The 21,369-nt window shown below is 38.2% G+C and overlaps 1 protein-coding gene across 3 annotated transcripts in view; it reads left to right on the top strand.

The window, feature by feature from the left end:
* The first annotated feature begins 89 nt into the window (after positions 1-89).
* Positions 90-21,369, top strand: part of NRIP3 (nuclear receptor interacting protein 3) — a 36,025-nt gene continuing 14,745 nt past the window's right edge. For all 3 annotated transcript variants that reach the window (XM_077113951.1, XM_077113950.1, XM_077113949.1), the window contains exon 1: positions 90-332. In XM_077113951.1, coding sequence (XP_076970066.1) covers positions 159-332 — 174 coding nt within the window. In that variant the 5' untranslated portion in view covers positions 90-158. The remainder of the gene's footprint in view (positions 333-21,369) is intronic.

Below are 21,369 nucleotides of genomic sequence, written 5' to 3'. Positions count from 1 at the left end.
CGCGCGCACTGGCTACACGCGGCGGCGTCCCGTGACGTCACGCTCGGCTATAAAAGTCGGGCGCGCGGCTCCCGCGGCGCCGCAGGAGCTCGAGGTTGAGGGCTGTGGCCGAGTGTGGGGCAGGCTACCGCGGAAGGTGGGCCGCGGACGGCTCAGAGATGTTTTATTCAGGGCTCCTCACCGAGGGCGTCCGCAAGGAGACGGACATGCGGGAGGCAGCGTCGCTGCGGCAGCAGCGCCGAATGAAGCAGGCCGTGCAGTTCATCCACAAGGACTCCGCAGACCTGCTGCCCCTGGACGGCCTCAAGAAGCTGGGCTCGTCCAAGGACACGGTGAGCCCCCGCGGCCGCCGCAGGATCCCCGAGCGCGGCGTCGGCCGGTCTCGCCCCAGCCCTCGTCGCCCGGTCACTTTCGCGCTGCACGGTCTCCCCGCGGCGCGTACATTGCCGCTTTCACTGAGTCACCCGCCCTGGCCTTGGCTGCCCCGCTGTTGATCTGTCACGGATTCCTCTCCATCCTGAATCCCCCGCTTCGGTTTCTCTCAGGAGCCGTCTCACGTTTTCTAGGTCCCTTCTTCTCTGCATCCTCCCTTCGTCTCTCTTCTGTCGAATAGAAAGAAGAGACCTAGTTCTGCCCTTCTGCTCTCTGGTCTCCTTTCCTTCGCGTCATTCTTAATACTGAATTTGGCCGCCTGGAGCTCAAGCCTCGCAGCGAGGGCTTAAAGCCCCCGCTGCTTCGGAGGCTGTTTGGCCGGTCCTAGGACTCAGACAGAGGTGACTCCCAATGGGTTTGAGAAGGAGAGAAAGAAGTGGGAAGAGGGTTTTCTTGGCAGTCATCATATCCAGATGACTTTTGTTGAATCCGTTTTCTCCCTATGAAAAATCTCCTTTCCAGTTTGACCTTCGGTTCTCAGTGGGGAGAGAAGAAAAGGGTCGCACGTGAAGGTTTCCTGAACCCCAGATATCTCTTCATCATTCTCATCTCTCCTACTCCACCCCTAACCCCAGGGAGTGGGGAGAGAGGAAGCTAGGGCTGCTCCATCTCATTGACCAGCTAAAGTGCCAGGCTGGGGCTAGCGCAGTGTTTTTTCTAGCAGGGTTGTTCAGAGGAATTGTTTGCTTTAAGCAGGGAAAGCTCCAGGAATGGAGATCTTGGCTCAAAGAGCATGCTGCTTTCTGTCTATAAGATGAGGATGGATGATATAAAGAACTGTGTCTAACTCCCATCACTCAGTCACTGTTGTGGTGCAAAGCCAAATTTATGTTTAGCTTTGTAGGGTTTTTTAATCTGGAGTTTTCTTGTAGTTTGTTTTCTTGAATTTCCTTATCGTATTCTGCATCTGGGCAGTAATTTATGAAGCGTTAATGTCTTTTAGAGATGAAGTAAGTGCTCTGCGTTTTCCACTTTTTTTGTTGTTGTTGTTGCTGTTGTTTATTTTGAGCTTTTGAAATGTTTAATATGGGGATTTTGTTGACTCTTGTTAATTGAAATTAACATTTCCAGCCCCAGGGTGACTATGGAGGGCAGAACTTCTATATAAATTTCCCTTTTTTTTCCCCAACAGCTTTAATGACACATAAATACCAATATCAGATTTGTCCTCCCCACATTGGGATAGAGAAATCGTTTTCAGTTACTTGCATGCAGGCATGTCCTACCCAATTATCTTGCTCTGTTTTAAAAAGTTACCTTTCCTGCAAAAGCCACAGGATAGCCAATCTGATGCATGCTAATATAGAGTGGTAAGTGATTGAAATGTATTCCTAGAAAAGACATAACACTCTGTCTCCTGTCTTTCACTTTAAAGTAGTCTAAATTCATTTAGCAAATCAACTTCAAGTCTTAGTTGTCTTGCCTTCTGGTCAAAATGATCCTCATTCTTGCAAACCTCAGGAACCAATGAAAAGGGAATTATTCAGAAAAGAATTAAAATATAGAAATTTTTTCGTCCCTGTATGCTGGATTTAAATATGATTGATACATGATTGTTCTGGGCTGTCAAGGAGTTCCCCAGCCCAAAGGATCTCCTACTTTTTCTCCAAACTTCTATTTAGGATTCCTATACTACTTCATTCTATGTAGGAGATCTATCTGCCTTTCTTTCTCTTTTTTTAAATTTCTGTTGTGGTAACATGTACCATTTGCATTTCTAACTCCCGTCTCCCTCAGTTGAGCTGTCCAGGAGCTGATAGCATAAATAGGCAGTGGGTGCAAGAAGGAAGCATCCTCAAGTAGCAGGGTGTGCCATGGATGGTCACAACCAGTCACACTTTACCGTGAGACCCTGAACCAAGGTTCACACTTTCTCACACCTTTTATCAGGAAGATGATATCCCTCTGTCACTGTTCTCACACCTTTAATGTGTAAGTAATTGCTGGGGTGAGTGCTGGGGTGAGGTGGCATGCTTAAGCTATCTTGGAACTGATGTTGTTCCTTTGGCACAATCTTAGAAATGACTAGAAGTATATTCTTACCACTTTATAGATACCTTTGGTAGGACAGACCAGTGTCAACTCAATTTTCTCTCACTGAAAGTGAAATTTGGAGGATGCCAAAATTGATTAAACAATTCTTGCTTGAAATGAGTTATCATATCAATTCAGTAGACAGATGACAATGAAGGGGAGAGGGTAACACCAGGGGAGAGAAAATAACAAATTAGTTTTTATTGACTAAGGGGTTTGTGCCAGTGTGAAGACTGTGGGTTGTTTTCCCTCATGTTAGTGACTATATTCAAATTGTAACTTCTGGGCTTTCTGAATGATCTACCGCTTACCATACTGGTTCTGTTTGATGCCATCCTGCCAATCCTTTTGAATTGGCAAAGGGCACCCATGGTCAATCAAAGGTGGTCCTGTTCTCTTGGCCCTAGTAAAGTGCCTTTGACCTATTCCTGTCTGCATGGATTTGGCTGCCACAGAGTCTGCTGTGGAAAAGTAATCTTATTTTTTCATGTCTGGCTGTCTTATTTCATTTATCCTTCCATCTTATACTGTTTATTCTGTATTAGGTTAAGAAATAAAACTAGAGATAAGAGTAAGTAGTGTTATATTTATTTTTTTAGAAGAACTTGATGAAGCTGGAGGAAAAAAAATCTGTATCTTGGAGATTTCGTATTGCAGTTTATTTTGTTTTAGCTACCTGACTCATAAATGTTCTTCTCATTGTGCTAAGGACTTTCTTAATTTGAAAAGCAATCATGTCACATGAATTGATGCTGTTTTACTGTATGATGATACTACTGATCCGTATGCTTTACTTGTCCAGCAATAGAGAGTTTTGCTTTCCTATCTATGATTGATTCTATTTATAGCCAAGTGCTTCAGCAGACCTGATTAGAATTAGGAATGGAGAATGGTGGAACAGAAAAGTTAACTGACCATGAAATGATTAGTCCTATGCTCTGCATATCTGATCTGTCTGATCATAATCTTAGTCAATTAGAGCAGCCCTGAGTGGTCCACTATAGATTAACGTCTCTAGTGCCACAAAGTCTTGAACTGGAGAACTTTGGAGGTTTAGAAGATAACATAGAATGACAGTAAAACACCAGGCTCTGGTCCAAACCGAAGATTTCCAGAGCCATAATTGCATCCTAATTATAGAAAATATAATTTAAACACCGATTGTGTTAAAGACACAGTACTAGGTGATAGGGCCACGAAGATGAAGATAGCAAATTTTTCTCTACAAGAAGCCTATGGGTTAAGGAAAGGACAGAACAGATTATTCCAAACTATTCATTGAGCACCTACTACATGTCAGGCAATAATTTAGGTATTGGAGATATAATGAACTAAAGCAGAATTCATACCCTCATGGAACTTTCATTTTTGTGAGTAGAGGAAGGAGAAAATAAAAACAAGTAAATATATAAATATATCGGGTGGTAATCAGTGCTATGGAGAAAACAAATCAGGATAAGGGGAATAGAGTGTACACTAGCCAGGTGGGGTAAGGTGGAGCCTTACTTTTTTTTTTATAGGGTGGTCAAGGAAGGTCTCTCTGATAAGATGATGTTTGAGGAGATACTGAAGTAAATGAGGGAGGAAAGTATCTGGGAGAAGAATGTTCTAGGCAGAAGGAACAAGTGCAAAGACCTGAGACCTCAGTTTGCTTGACGTGTTTGAAAACTGTAAGAAGGCCACTATGGCTAGAGCAAAGTGAGCAAGGAGGAGGGGTGATTGGAAATAACATTAGAGAGGTAATAAATAGGAAGCCAGGCTACTTAAAGCCTTATAGGCAATTATGTAGATATTTGGATTTTAATCTGAGATGGGAAATCAGAGAGATTTTAAGAAGAATGGCAGGATGTGACAATATACAGAGATAACTCAGACTACTGTGTGGGTTATGCTGTAGAGGGGCAAGAGAAGAAGCAGGGAGACTGATTAGGATGCTGTTATACAGTAATCCAGGTGAGAGAAAATGGTGACTCAGAGCAGTATGATAGCAGTAAAGGTGACAAGAAAAGATCAGGTTCTGGATATATTTTGAAGACAGAGCTGACGAATTTAGTTAATGGATTGGATTAAGAATCTGAAAAAAAGAATAGTCAAGAATGATCTTAAGGTTTCTGTTCTAGCATTTGCAAGAGAGCTGTCATTTGCTGAAATGGATAAGACACAGGAGAAACAGGATAGGGGACAGGAGTAAGAATCAATAGTTTGATTTTTTAACAAATTTGTGATGCCTATTAGTTATTCAAGTGTAGATATTGGATAGATGGTTCCACAAGAAGATGAATAACATACCAGGCAGCCTATGCTAATTGCCAAGATCTTACAGTTAATAAATGATAGAGTAGTTCATTGGAAGAAGTAATTACTATGGTCTGGTGTGGCTATAGGAATTGAGATCAGCATCTTATTACAGCTTCATCATTCTCTGGTGAGCTAGCTGACCTTGAAATGGTATGAAGAAGAAGCTGCATCCAGAGTATACCCTGTAGAACCTCAGAGTAGTATGGACTTTACAGATTCTCTGGGCTAATTCCCTACCCACGTATGAATCCTTTCTTCCAAAAATGCAGCCTACTGTGTGCAGCTGAGAAACCATGATCTCAGAGCAACCCACAAAGCATTTAACTATCAAAAATAAGATTGTTCTCTTTGGAATAACTTGTCTAGTGAGTCATCAGACAAAGGCAAAGAGATACCACACAGAAGACCTGGGGCAATGTGACAGCTTGCGGTATGTAAGTTCCCATATGTTTTTGAGTAACTGCAAACCCAAGGACAATCTGTCTGTGTTTCCATGAGGTAGAATGGGTTACATGCTTTATACTCAACTAGTAAGCAAAGAAGAGAAGGTGTAGATACTAGTGCCTTTTAGATTTCCAAAGCCAGAGATAGAAACATGTATCCTGGGCTTGAAGTGAGAGTCAATAAGGAAGCTATGTTTATCGACAGATTGTGTATGAGGACTAAGATGGGATAGGATGATTTTAGATATTTCCGGGAGAAAATAAAATATGTCCAACTTTAATTTTAGGCTATGTGTGAGAATTAAAAATCTACACACGTATATACACATATACTAATTAACTATGCAAGCTAACATTTGAATACTTATTCTATATCCGACACTGTGTTAAATGATTTATATGAATCATCTTATTTAACTCTCACAGAAGCACTGTGAGGTACTTAATAACTTGAACTCTGTTCTGATTCCAAAGTATATGTTTTTAACCACTACTTTAATCAGGGATTGGCAAGCTTTTTCTGCAAAAAGATCAGAGAATAAATATTTTTAGAGACACTTTGGCTTGCAAAGTTGAAAATATTTATAGTCTTTTCTTTTGCAGGAAAAGTTTATAATATTCAAATGTCCAGTTGTCAATAACAACGAAACCAAAAGCATGCAAAGAACAAGAAAGTATGGCCCATTCAAAGGAGAAATATATATATTGACAGAAACTATTGCTGAGGAAGCCCAGATCCTGTTCTTACTAGAAAAAGACCTTAAATTAACTGTCTTAAATATGCGTCTTTTAGTTCCCTGGCTGCTAAAACAAATATTAAGCAATGGGCTGGCTAACAAAGGAATTTACTGGCTCACAGTTTTTGTGACTAGGGAAAGTGCAAATCAAAGCATCATTAAGGCATTGCTTTCTCCCAGAGGACTGTGATATTCTGAGGCTGGCTGCTGGTGATCCTTGATCCTTGGCTTTTATGTCACTTGTCAATGCATATAGCAGCCTCTCCTGTCTTCTCCTTTGTCTTCTGATTCCATTAACTTCCAGCCTCTGGCTATTCCCTATGGCTTTCTCTCTCTCTCTCTGTCTGAATTTCATTTTACTTCTAAAAGACTCCAGTAATAGGATTAAGACCCATCCTAATTCTGTTGGGCCACACCTAACTGAAGTAACCTCATCAAAGATCTTCTTTACAATGGGTTCACACATACAGGAATAGATTGAGATTGAGAACATATTTTTCTGGGGTACATAGCTTCAAGCCACCACAGTGCTCAAAAGTCTAAAGGAAACCATAGACGAAGAAGTAGAGGAAACCCAGAAAATGATGTATGAACAAAATGATGTATCAGTAGAAAGATAGAAATTATAAAACAAACCAAATAAAAATTTTGTAGCTAAAAAATACAATAACAGAGGGGTTACAAGGGTCATTCGGTGGTAGAATTCTCGCTTGCCATGCGGAAGACCTGGATTCAATTCCTGGCCTGTGTATGTCCCAAACAAACAAAAAACCAACCAAACAAAAATTCAACAAATGGTGCTGCAGTAAGGGGATACTCACATGGAAAAAGAATGAATGTGACCCCCCTATACAGCATACAAAAAATATATACAATAACAGAATTGAAAATTTCAGTAGAAATTTTGGTCTAAAATTCCTCTTTTTCCCCATATAATTTAAAAAACATATACATATAACAGTAATTATAAATCTGTTAATGGGCTCACAGTGTATAAAGATGTAATATGTGACGATAATGATATAAAGGGGGAGGGTAGAAATGTATAGGTACAGAGAATTTGTATAATATTGAAACTAAGCTGGTATTATTCAATCAAGCTTGTCATTAATTTAAGGTGTTTGTTGTAATTCCCAAGGTAACCGCTAAGAAGATAACTTTAAAAATATACAGAAAAGGAAAGAAAAAGGGAATCAAAATAGTGCACTATAAAAATATCAATTAGATACAAATAAGGCAATATTGGAGAAATTGAGGTCTGATACATTCTACCACATAGATGAGCTTCGAAATCATTATGCCAAGTGAGATAAACTAGACACAAAAGGATAAATATATGATTTTACTTATATGTGGTATCTAGAATAGGCAAATTCTTAGAGACAGAAAGTAATTAGCAGTTACTGGAGTTGGGAAGAGGGAAAAATGGTGAGCTTGTTAATGGTTACAGAGTTTATGTTTGGGATGATGAAAATTTTAAAAATAGTGGTGCTCGTTCCATAACTTATGAATGTAATTAGTGTCACTGAATTGTACACTTAAAAATGGCTAAAATGGCATTTTGTGTATTATATATTTTAACACAATTAAAACAAAAAACAGTCTGTGCGCTAGGCCACTCCTGTTCTAAGTGGTTCTAGTTGTGCTTGTAGCTAGTCATGTGACCTTGGATTTCTCCTCTGGGAGTAAATGCTACAAAGAAGGCAGATCTCTGTCAGGCAGTTTCCCCCTGTTTTCCATTTGTTTGATTCAGGCTAGTTTCAATGTAGTATAGGTAAAGGGAATAATGAAGTGGCTTTAAAAGTTCTTGTTCAACTTATGACTCTGTGGCCCCCTACTTTATAGCCTACTTCCTCTCACCTCACTTCTCGTTCTACTCTACTCTGTGGTTAGAAGAGATGTTTAAGCAGAGTGGGTGCCAGATTGAGGAACTTCAGCCATTTCCACGGAGAATACACCACTGCCCACAAGACTCATTTCCTTCAAAGGATCCTGATAGTTACGGAAGCAGCACATTTGAATTTGCCTCGTTGGGGTTTAGATGCCTCTGGCAGCCATGTATCAGAACATTAAAGAATCAGGGACTGCTTAGGTTAGTAGTTGCCTTGTTGAAGTTTAACATAAAGCAGGACCCATACCAGAAGAATTGAGAATTATATCCAAAAAGCTACCACAGTACCTGCAGTATCTAGATAGCTAGTTAATATTGTATATATTGAAAGACATCAGAAAAGCAGAAAACAGCCCTTGGAAAGTCAATATTTCCGTAAACAGAGATGAAAACCAATAAATACACTTACAAAGCACCAGGTCAAGGAGTGGGAATGCAAGTCATACAAACTATTTAATATACAGATATTGAAGGGGTTTAAGAGAAGCTTGGATCAGCTTGATGGTGTTCATCAGAAAACATGTTCTGGGTGCACAGGTAGTGCAGCGGTTAGAATGCTTGCCTTTCATGTGGAAGACCTGGGTTTGATTCCTGGACCATGCACCCCACCCCACCCCCCAAAATAAAACACGTTCTGAAGAAGAAACATTTCTTCATTCAGTACTGTGTCAAGGGCTGGGGATATAGCTGTGATCAAGATACCTCTAAGTGTCCATTAGTAGAGAAATAGTTAAATTGTGGTACATTTTTACCACAAACTCAAATGTCTGTAGGGGATTTGCTGGTTTTTTTTTTTTTAAACATTTTTTGTTGTGAAATATAACATATATAAAAGCAAAGAAAGAAAAAGCAATAATTTTCAAAGTACACTTCAAAAGATAGTTACAGAACAGATTTCAGAGTTTGTTATAGGTTTCTATTCCTCTATTTCAAATCCTTCCTTCTAGCTGCTCCAAAATACTGGAGTCCAGAAGGAATTTCACTATAGTGGTTCAGCAGTAACATTCATCTGTCAAATCCTATTTTCTCTGTTATACCTTCTCCCTCTCCTTTGATCCTTCTGCCAGTCTATAAGGATCCTTAGGCAATGTCTGTTCTGACTTTTTCGTGTTAAGAAGGGCTATCAACAAAAAAGAACAGGGGGATGTAATTAATTGATAATGTTGAAGAGGCTGTTACCTCTGAGTATAGGATTTATCTGACGTAGGAATCCCCTGGAAATTATAGGCTCCAGGAAAGCAAAATTAGTGCGTGAAACCCCTATAGGGTGTCAGCTTGAGCCCTGCTTGTTTTCAATAGTCAACAGGAGTGATGTTGGTTGAGGTTTAGCAAACCATGGCAATTAGCACTATCTAACTGAAGCTTGCATAAGAGTAGCCTCCAGAATAGCCTCCTGTCTCCATTTGATCTCTCTTGGCTACTGCTGCCTTATTTTTTTACACTTCCTTTCTCCCGTTTGGTAAGGAGGGCATTGTCTATCCCACAGTGCCAGGGCCAGACCCATCCCTGGGAGTCACACCCCACATTGTCAGGGAGATTTTCACCCCTTAATGTTGTGTCCCACGTAGTGGGGAGAGTAATGATTTTCCTTGCAAAGTTGGGCTTAGAGAGATACCACAGCTGAGCCACAAAAGGTTTCCCGGAAGCAACTCTTAGGCCTTATTATGGGTTGTCTTAGCTTTTCCACTAGAGAAATAAGTTTCATAAGGGCAAGCTTCAAAATCAAGGGCTTCACCTATTTTCTTGGTAGTCCCCAATGGTTGAGAGGTTCCCTAGAGTGTCCAGATGAGAAAGTTTAATAGTTCCATATGTATATTTTTCCCTTCTTCAGACCCTCAAGGGACTGTACCAATATTTAATTATTAGCACACCGTGGTCTGAAGTGTATCCTGGTATTACAGTAAGCTACCAAAATTACAAAGCCTCTCTCTCTTCAGCCAACACAACAAGCAAACTCACTGCTCTCCCCCTCTCTACGTGGGACATGGCTCCCAGGGGTGTGGGCATCCTGGCAACATGAGACAGAAATCCTAGAATGAGCTGAGACTCAGCATCAAGGGATTGAGAAAATCTTCTCGACCAAAAGGGGGCAGAGTGAAATGAGACAAAATAAAGTGTCCATGGCTGAAAGATTCCAAACAGAGTCGAGAGGTTATCCTGGAGGTTATTCTTACACATTAAATAGATATCACCTTGTTAGTCAAGACATAATGGAGAGGCTGGAGGGAACTGCCTGAAAATGTGGAGCTGTGTTCCAGTAACCATGTTCCTTGAAGATGATTGTATAATGATAGAGCTTTCACAATGTGACTGTGTGATTGTGAAAACTTTGTGTCTGATGCTCCTTTTATCTACCTTATCAACAGATGAATAAAACAAATGGAATACATATACAATCAGTGATTCTTAATATCATCACATAGATGCATATTCATCATTTCTTAGTACATTTGCATCGATTTAGAAAAAGAAATAGAAAGACAGCAGAAAAAGAGATAAAACAATAATAGAGAGAAAAAATTAAAAATAAAAATATTAAAAAAAAATAAAATAAACAAATGGAATAAAATTAAATAATAGGGGGACAAATGTTAAAATAAATTTAGAGGGGCGGGCCGCGGTGGCTCAGCGGGCAAAGTGCTTGCCTGCCATGCCGGAGGACCTCGGTTCGATTCCCGGCCCCAGCCCATGTAAAAAACAAACAAACAAACAAAATACAATAAAACAAGAAAATGTTTAAAGATGTTTCCCTTTCTTCCTCCCTTCCTTCCTTCTCTCTGTCTTTCCTTCCCTTCCTCCCTCTCTCTTTAAAAAAAAAAAAATAAATAAATAAATAAATAAATAAATAAATAAATAAATTTAGATTGAAATGCTAATGATCAATGAAAGGCAGGGGTAAGGGGTATGGTATGTATGAATTTGTTTCTGTTGTCTTTTTATTTCTTTTTCTGAATTGATACAAATGTTCCAAGAAATGATCATGATAATGAATATGCAACTATGTGATGATATTGTGAATTACTGATGATATTGTGAATTATTGATATGTGTAGAACGGAATGATCATAATAAAAAATAAAAAATTAAAATTAAAAAAGGCAGTGGAAAAAATGAAAAGGCAGTGGAAATAAAAAGTAAGTGATTTTGGTGGATACAAAAAAAAAATTACAAGGCCTCATTCCCATTCTGGACTTCAAGAGTTTGGGTTGTTTAAATGAGGTGTCCAGACAGGTTGATTAAGATTGTATGTTACAGAAAATTTAGGTTCTAGACATAATAAACCTCTTTGCTTTGGTCTCATACGGTAGGTGAAGGTCTAGAGTTCATACGCTATCATCTTTTACACTGTATTCTGATTTTTCTTAATCCCAGCCGGACTAGCTTGTTTTTTTTTAATTAATTAAAAAAAATTTTTTTTAAACTGTGACAACAAAGAAACACAAACATTCTTAACATATGATCATTCCGTTCTACATATATAATCAGTAATTCACAATATCATCACATAGTTGCATATTTATCATCATGATCATTTCTTAGAACATTTGCATCAATTCAGAAAAAGAAGTAAAAAGACAACAGAAAAAAATTCATACATACCATACCCCTTACCCCTCCCTTTCTTTTATTTATTTATTTTTTATTTATGATACATAACCACATACAAACACATTCTTATCATATGATCATTCTGTTCTTGTTATATAATCAGTAATTCACACTATCATCACATAGTTGTATATTCATCATCATGATCATTTCTTAGAACACCTGCATCAATTCAGAGAAAACAATAAAACGAAGACAGAAAAAATGTATACATACCATACCACTTACCCCTCCCCTTCACCAATCACCAGCATTTCAATCTACTAAACTTATTTTAACATTTGTTCCCCCATTATTTATTTATTTTTAATCCATGTTTATTTATTTAAATTCTGTTTAACTTGTCTGTTGATAAGGTAGACAAAAGGAGTATCAGACACAAGGCTTTCACAACCACACTGTCACACTGTGACAGCCATATTGTCATACAATTATCTTCAAGAAACATGGCCACCAGAGCACAGCTTCACATTTTCAGGCAGTTCCCTCCAGCCTCTCCATTATGTCTTGACTAACAAGGTGATATCTATTTAATGCGTAAGAATAATCTCCATGATAACCTGTCGACTCTGTTTGGAATCTTTCAGCCACTGACACCTTATTTTGTCTCATTTCACTCTTCCCCCTTTTGGTCGAGAAGATTTTCTCAATCCCTTGATGATGAGTTCCAGCTCATTCTAGGATTTCTGTCCCATGTTGCTAGGAATGTCCACACCCCTGGGAGCCATGTCCCACATAGAGAGGGGGAGAGCAGTGAGTTTGCTTGCTGTGTTGGCCGAGAGAGAACGGCCACATCTGAGCAACAGAAGAGGTTGTCTTGGGGGTGGCTCTTAAGCCTAATTTTAAGTAGGCTTAGCCTATCCTTTGCGGGATTAAGTTTCATATGAACAAACTCCAAGATTGGGGGCTCAGCCTATTGCTTTGGCTGTCCCCACTGCTTGTGAGAATATCAAGAATTCTTCACTTGGGGAAGTTGAATTTTCCCCCTTTTTTACCATTCCCCCTAGGGGACTCTGCAAATACTTCCCTATTCACTGTTCAAATAGCTCTGGGATTTATCTGGGCATCACTCTAGACAAAACTACAAAATCTCATGCCCTACACAAGGTTCCAAGTACTGTGGTGTTTAATTAAGCTGCCCACGTAAGTTATATTAGGAAATGCACCAGTCAAAATATGAATTTTGTACCAAATAAACATTTTTGCTTGTCTCACACATAAGTTAAAGTTTTAAAATATTAATTACCATCTATTTTAAACACCCTGCATTATTGACATTCCTTTGTTCTTCCTTATGCAGAAACATTTTAAATTTGCACATTAGTCACTATCATTATACACTCTAGGCGTTCCTAGATTATACCCTCAGTCTTTATTGTCTATCTTTCCTTATGATTTCATTTGTGCCCCCAGGCCTCCTCCTTCTATCATTCTCACATCCAGTTTCATTCAGTATTCTAACATTGTACCTACAGTTAGGTAGTATTGTGCTATCCATTTCTGAATTTTTACAATCAGTCCTGTTGCACAATCTGTATCCCTTCAGCTCCAATTACCCAATATCTACCATATTTCTATCTCCTGATGGTCTCTGTTACCAACTGAAATTCTCCAAGTTCATTCGCAAATGTCAGTTCATATCAGTGAGACCATACAGTATTTGTCCTTTTGTTTCTGGCTAATCTCACTCAGCATAATGTCCTTAAGGTCCATCCATGATTTTTACATGTTTCATGACTTTATTCTGTCTTACAGCTGCATAATATTCCATTGTATATATATACCACAGCTTGCTTAGCCACTCATCTGTTGATGGACATTTTGGCTGTTTCCATCTCTTGGCAATTGTAAATAATGCTGATATAAACATTGGTGTGCAAATGTCCGTTTGTGTTCTTGCCCTCATGTCCTCTGAGTAGATACCTAGCAATGGTATTGCTGGATCATATGGCAATTCTATACCTACTAGCTTGATTTTTAACTCTAATTGAGGCCTGATCTCTTTTGTGTTATTGTATATAGCTATGCTAACTTTCAGGGCTACAGCACTTCATTTCTGGATCTTAGGTGTCACAAAGTTATTCAAAGTTCCATAGAAATACCAGCTGGTAGGCATATAGCTCAGCGTCTCAAAATCTAGAAATAAACTTAAAACTTCAGACTAAGTGTGGCTGCTATAAGTGCTTAGAATCTAGACTCCAATTTTCTTAAAAGTATTTTCTGAAAGAGACCTTAGCATATTTGCCCTTTTGTTTCTGGCTTATTTTGCACAACACATTTTCCCAAGTTTTCTTCAGTTCGTTGTATGCCTGTTGACATCCTTCATTTTTGAAGCTGTACCATATTCCATCATATAAATGTACCACAGTTCACCATTCTGCTTCTCAGTCATTGTACTCTTTGGCTCCCTCCATCTATTGGGCAATATGGATAATGTCCAAAATAAACAAACCATGTCTTACAGTGTCCTCACTTGGCTATGCAATCATCAGCACTCTCAATTTTAGACAATTTTCATTTGTCCACAGTGACAAAGAACCAACAAACATAGTGTCACCAAATATCAAATCAAAACTATCCCTTATCAATTGTCCCTCCCACCCAGTTAGTTACCCCCTGGTAGTGCTGCAGTACTGTTAATGTTTTCCTTTTAACTATTGGCCACAGCATGCATTTTTAGTTTTCCCTATATACCTGTTGTCACGGTCAGGGACATGTGTCAACTTGGCCAAATTTTGGTACCTGTTTGTCTGGTTGGGCAAGTTCTGGCCTGTCTGTTGCAATGAGGACATTTCACAGAATTAGATCATGATCACATCAGTTGCATCCACAGCTGATTTAGCCAAAGGGGAATGTCTTCTACAATGAGTGATGCTTCATCTAATCACGGGAAGCCTTTTAAGGAGGATTCAGAGGAGACAGGTTCTATTCGTGCTTCGCTGGTGAGCCTCTCCTGTGGAGTTCATCCAGACCCTCCATCGGAGTCATTGGCTTCACAGCTGCCCTGCGGATTTTGGACTCTGCATTCCCATGGTCACATGAGACACTTTTATAGATTTTATATTTGCGAGTGTTCCCTGTTGATTCTGTTTCTCTAGAGAACCCTAACTAATACACCCATCTACTATTGACTCTTTGTCCAATATCAAACCTTTGAAATAGTTCATGTGAGAACTTATTTATAACTGTAGATTTAATCAGCGGGATACATGGCACTACACATCCCCTTTCAATCATATTCATCTTCAATATGGCAGTTTTACGTATAACCCTACTAATTGGTTACCATCACTTCTGACCATTCCCTTGCTTTGAGGTTCAACCTCATTGGGTAGCCTTTCTCCCATCTTAAGCTTTTGTGTACTTCTAGGTCTGCTATATTCTACAGTGTAACCTCTGAGATTACCTTTACCAGAATTACAATGGCAAAATCATACTGTATCTGTCCTTTTGTGTCTGACTTATTTCACTCAGCATTATGTCCTCAGGTTCATCCTTGTTGTCACATGCTTTGGGACCTCATTTCATCTTACTACTGCATAATATTCCATTGTAAGTATATGCCACATTTTGTTTATGCAGTTGTCTGTTGATAGACACTTGGATTGTTTCCATCTTTTGGCAATTGTGAATAGTGCCACTATGAACATTGGTGTGCAAATGTCTATTCATGGCACTGCTTTCAGCACTTCTTGGTATATACTGAGTACTGGTATTCCCAGGTCATAGGGCAGCTCAATATTTAGTTTTCTGAGGAATCACCAAACTGTTTTCCACAGTGGCTGCACCATTATATATTCCCACCAGTAGTGAATAAGTGTTCCACTTTCTTTACATCTTCTCCCATGTTTGTAATTTTCTGTTTGTTTAATAGCAGCTATTCTTATAGGTGTGAGGTGATATCTCGTTGTCATCTTGATTTACATTTTCCTTATAGCTAATGAAAATGAGCATCTCTTCATGTGCTTTTTAGCCATCTGTATTTGCTCTTCAGGAAAGTGCCTATTCATATCCTCTGCCCATTTTATAATTGGGTTGTTTCTTCTTTTATTTTTGAGCTGTGTAATTTCTTTATGTACACAAGATATCAAGACCTTATCCAATATGTGGTTTCCAAATATTTTCTCCCATTCAGTTGGCTGCCTCTTGTCCTTTTTGGCAAAATCCTTAGAGGCACAGAAGCGCTTGCTCTTAAGGAGTTCCCATTTATCTATTTTTTCTTTTGCTGCTTGTGCTTTAGGTGTAAAGTTTAAGAAGCTACCTCCTATTACTGGATCTTGAAGATGTTTCTCTGCATTTTCTTCTAGAAGTTTTCGTATTGGCTCTTACATTTAGGTCTTTAATCCATTTTGAATTAGTTTTTGTGTAGAGTGTAAGGTAGGGGTCCTCTTTCATTCTTTTGGCTGTTGATATCCAATTGTCCCATGCCCATTTACTGAAAAGACTATTCTGTTCCAGTTCAGTGGATTTGGGGCCTTGTCAAAGATCAATTGTCCATAGATTTGCTGGTCTATCTTCGCACTCTTGATTTGATTCCATTGGTTGATACCTCTATTTTTGTGCAAATACCATTCAGTTTTGACCACTGTGACTTTATAGTTAGCTTTAAAATCAGGAAGTGTTAGTTCTCCTACTTCACTCTTTTTTTAGGATATCATTAGCTAGTCAGGGTCTCTTTCCCTTCTAAATAATTGATAGCTAGTTTTTCAAGTCTTCAGAGTAGGTCGTGTAATTTTGATTGGTATTGCATTGAATCTGTAGATCAATTGGGGTAGAACTGACATCTTAATGACATTGAATCTTCCTATCCGTGAGCATGGACTGGCTTTCCAACTATTTAGTCATTAAAAGAAAATTTCTTCTAGCAATGTTTTATAGTTTTCTGTGTACACAGAAACAGTGTTCTGTGTTTTCTGTGTTTAATAGTTTTCTTGACACAGAGAACCAGAAAAGTCCTGTTAGGCTTATTCCTAGATGCCTGATTCTTTTGGTCACTATTTTTTTTTTTTTTTTTTTTTTTTTTTTTTTTTTAAAGGAAAGACAGAGAGAAGGAAGGAAGGAAGGAAGAAAGGGAAACATTTTTAAACATTTTCTTGTTTTATTGTATTCTGTTTCTCCGTTTTTGTTACATGGGCTGGGGCCGGGAATCGAACCGAGGTCCTCCGGCATAGCAGGCAAGCACTTTGCCCGCTGAGCCACCGCGGCCCACCCTGGTCACTATTTTGAATGGAATTTTATTCCAATCAGAAACATAACTGATTTCTGTACATTAATATTATATCTTACCACTTTTCTGAATTTATTTATTAGCACAAGAAGCTTTGTCATAGATTTCTCAGGGTTTGCTAAGTATAGTATCATGTCATCTGCAAATAATGAGTTTTACTTCTTTCTTTCCTATTTGGATGCCTTTTATTTCATTCTCCTGTCTAATCATTCCAGCTAGCACTTCGAGTACAATGCTGAATAATAGTGATGACAATGAGAATCCTTGTCTCATTCCTGGTCTTAGGAAGAATGCTTTCAGTCTCTCACTATTAAGTATGATACTGGCTATGGGTTTTTCACATATGCTCTCTATGATATTGAGGATGTTTCCTTTGATTCCTATCTTTTAAAGTGTTTTTATCAGGAAAAGATGATGAATTTTGTTGAATGCTTTTTCAGTATCAATCGATATGATCATGTGATTTTTCCCTTTTGATGTGTTAATGTGCTGTATTACATTGATTGATTTTCTTGTGTTGAGCTACCCTTGCATTCCTGGCATAAACCTCACTTGGTCATGATGTTTAATCTTTTAATGTGTCATTGGATTCAATTTGCTAGTATTTTGTTGAGAATTTTTACATCTATGCTCGTTAGGGAGATTGGGATGTAGTCTTCCTTTCTTTCTTGTAGTGTCTTTATCCAGTTTTGGTATTAGAGTGATGTTAACTTCATAAAATGAGTTAGGTAGCATTTCTTTTTCCTCAATTTTTTGAAAGAGTTTGAGCAGAATTGGTGTTACTTCTTTTTGGAATGTTTGATAAAAGTCTCCTGTGAAGCCATCTGGTCCTGGGCTTTTCTTTGTGTGAAGATTTTTGATGACTAACTGAATCTCTTCACTTGTAATTGGTTTGTTGAGATCTGTTTCTTCTTGAGTCAGTACAGGTAATTCGTGTGTATCTAGGAATTTGTCCATTTCATCTAAGTTGTCTAGTTTGTTGGCGTATAGTGGTTCATAGTATTCTCTTATGATTTTTAGAATTTCTTCAACAGAAGAAAATTCTTCAGAATCCATGGTTACGAACCCCCTCGCATTTCTGATTTTGTTTATTTGTGTCCTCTCTCTTTTTTTGTCAGTCTAGCTAGTGGTCCATCAATTTTATTGATTTTCTCAAAGAACCAACTTTTGGTTTTGTTGATTCTTTCTATTATTTTATTGCTTTTCAGTTCGTTTATTTCTCCTTTAATCTTGTTATTTCTCCTTTAATCTTGTTATTTCTCTTCTTTTATTTGTTTTGGGGTTAGTTTGCTGTTCTTTCTCTAATTTCTCCAGGTAGGCAGTTAAGTCTTCAATTTTTGTACATTCTTGTTTTTTGATATAGGCATTTAGGGCAATAAATTTGCCTCTCAGCACTGCCTTTGTGGCATCCCATATGTTCTGGTATATTGTATTCTCATTATCATTCATTTCCAGATATTTACCAATTTCTCTAGCTATTTCTTCCTTGACTCACTGATTATTTAAGAGTGTGCTATTTAATCTCCATGTATTTGTGAAAGCTCTGGTTCTTTGGTGATTAATTTCCAGTTTCACTCTGTTGCGTTCAGAGAAAGTGCTTTGAATAATTTCAATTTTATTAAAATTATAAAGATCTGTTTTGTATGCTTTGCATGAGGAAGAACAAAGGAATGTCAATAATGCAGGGTGTTGAAATAAATGGTAATTAATATTTTAAAACTTTAACTTATGTGTGAGACTAAAGCAAAAAATGTTTATTTGGTACAAAATTTATATTTCGACTAGTGCATTTCCTAATATAACTTATGTGAACAGCTTAATTGAACACCACAAGAACCTGGAACCTTGAATGGGGCATGAGATTTTGTAGGTTTGTCCGGAGTGATGCCTCGATAAATCCCAGAAGGATTTGAACAATAAATAAAAAAGTATTTGCAAAGTCCCCTTGGGGGAATGGTGAGAAAGGGGGAAATTCAGCTTCCCCAAGTGGAGAATTCTTGATATTCTCACAAGCATTGGGAACAACCAAAGCAATAGGCTGAGCCCCCAATCTTGGGGTTTGTCATATGAAACTTAATCCCGCAAAGGATAGGTCAAGTCTACTTAAAATTTAGGCCTAAGAGTCACCCCCAGGAGAGCTTGTTTTGTTGCTCAGATGTGGCCTCTCTCTCCAGCCAACACAACAAGCAATCTCACCACCCTCCCCCTGTCTACGTGGGACATGACTCCCAGGGGTGTGGACCTTCCTGGCAACATGGGACAGAAATCCTAGAATAAGCTAGGACTCAGCACCAAGAGATTGAGAAAAACTTCTCGACCGAAAGGGGGAAGAGAGAAATGAGACAAAATAGAGTGTCAGTGGCTGAGAGATTCCAGACAGAGTTGAGAGATTATCCTGGAGGTTATTCTTATGCATTAAATAGATATCACCTTTTTAGTTAAGGTGTAACAGGCTAGAGGGAACTGCCTGAAAATGTAGAGCTGTGTTCCAGTAGCCATATTTCTTGAAGACGATTATATAATGATACAGCTTTTGCAGTGTGACTGTGTGATTATGAAAACCTTGTGTCTGATGCTTCTTTTATCTGCCTTATGGACAGATGAGTAAAGCGTATGGATTAAAAATAAATAAATAATAGGGGGAACAAATGTTAAAATAATTTAGTAGATTGAAATGCTAGTGATCAATGAAAGGGAGGGGTAAGTGTTATGGTAGGTATGAATTTTACTGTTGTCTTTTTATTTCTTTTTCTGAATTGATGCAAATGTTCTAAGAAATGATCATGATGATGAATATACAACTATGTGATAAAACAAAGAATGTTCCTATTGTATATTGATTAGTTTTATTAGTAAAAATTTTTTTTTTAAATCTGTTTTGTATCCCAGCATGTGCTCTATCCTGGAGAAGGTTCCATCAGCACTAGAGAATGTATACCATGGTGTTTTGGGGTGTAATGATCTATATATTTCTATTATGTCTTATTCATTTATCATATTGTTAGGTTCTCTGTTTCCTTGTTGATCCACTGTCTGGTTGTTCTACCTATAGAGGAGAGTGGTGTACTGAAGTCTCACACTAGTATTATTGAAACATCTATAGCTCCCTTCAGTTTTGCCAATGTTTGCTTTATGTACTTTGAAGCTCCTTGATTGGGAGCATAAACATTTGATTGTTAATTCCTGGTAATTGTCCTTTTTGTTAATATATATTGTCCTTTGTCTCTTATGATTTCTTTACATTTAAAGTCTATTTTATCTGTTATTGGTATAGCTATTCCTGCTTTCTTTTGGTTACAGCTTTTGGAACATATTTGTCCATCCTTTCACTTTCAATCTATTTGTGTCCTTAGGTCTATGATGTGTCTCTTCTAAATAGCATATGGACGAATTATGTGTTTTTAATCCATTCTGCCAATCTGTATCTTTTAATGGTGAGTTTAGTCCGTTAACATTCAAAGTTATTACTGTGAAAGTAGTTCTTGAATCTACAATCTTATCCTTTAGTTTTTCTTTGTCATATCTATATATTCTTTTCCCTCTCTCTCTCTTTTTATCCTTTAAATTACCATTACTAGTATTCTTCAATTCTGTGCCCTCCTCCAGACCTCCCTCTCCTGTCCTCTTTTTTTCCAGCCGACAGGACTCCCTTTGATATTTCTTGTAGGGTACGTGGGTCTCTTGTTGTCTAGTTCTCTCAGTCTTTGTCTTTGAAGATTTTAGTCTCTCCCTCAAATCTTTTTTTTTTTTTCAGCTTTTTAAATTGTAACTCCCTCAATTTTGAAGGACAACTTGGTTGGATAAAGAATCCTTGGTTGGAAGCCTTTTTCATTCAAGATCTTAAATATATCATACCACTGCCTTCTGGCCTCCATGGTACCAGTTGAGTAGTCCAAACTCAGTCTTATGTGTTTCCCCTTGTATGTAGTAGATCTCTTTTCTCATGCTGCTTTCAAGACTTTCTGCTTCTCTTCAACATTAGTATGATTGTGTCTTGGAGGAAACGCATTAGTATGTGTCTTGGAATAGGCCTTTTTGGATTTATTCTATTTGGAGTTCATTGAGACTCTTTGATTTGCGTATTTATGCCTTTTATAAGGGTTAGGAAGTTCCCAGCCTATTATTCTTCTCTTTTCCTTCTGGAACATCAGTTATTCTTATATTTATGTGCCTCTTGTTGTCCATCATTTCCGTAAGATCCAGTTCCATTTTTTTCATCTTTCTTCCCATTTGTTCTTTTGTGCACTTGAGTTCAATTTTCTATCTTCTAGCTCATTTATTATTCCTGCTGCTTCTTTGATTCTGCTATCACGTGTCTCTACTATATTTCTTTTTCTTTTCTTTTTTTTTTTGCATGGGCAGGCACCGTGAAGCAAACCTGGGTCTCTGGCGTGGCAGGCGAGAACTCTGCCACTGCGCCACCATTGCCCGCCCTCTACTATATTTCTAATTTGGTCTACAGTATGTTTTATCTCTGTGAGATCTGCAGTTTTTCTATTTCATCTTCTGAATTCTTCTTTATGTTCATCTAGTGCCTTCCTTGCATCCTTTATTTCTTTATAAATATCTTTGAGTAGTTGTTCCATATTCTGTGTCCCATCCAGTGTTTTGATTTGGTCATTTGGCTGGGCCATATCTGTTGGCTCTTCACCATGCTGTGTGGTTTTCTGTTTTGTTCAAGGCATTTGGTTATCTTAA

This window comes from Tamandua tetradactyla, chromosome 8 (genome assembly GCF_023851605.1).
Source record: "Tamandua tetradactyla isolate mTamTet1 chromosome 8, mTamTet1.pri, whole genome shotgun sequence".
Classification (NCBI taxonomy): Eukaryota; Metazoa; Chordata; class Mammalia; order Pilosa; family Myrmecophagidae; genus Tamandua; species Tamandua tetradactyla.
The sequence above is the reverse complement of the archived record's forward strand: the minus strand, read 5'-3'. Positions and strand labels throughout refer to the sequence as shown.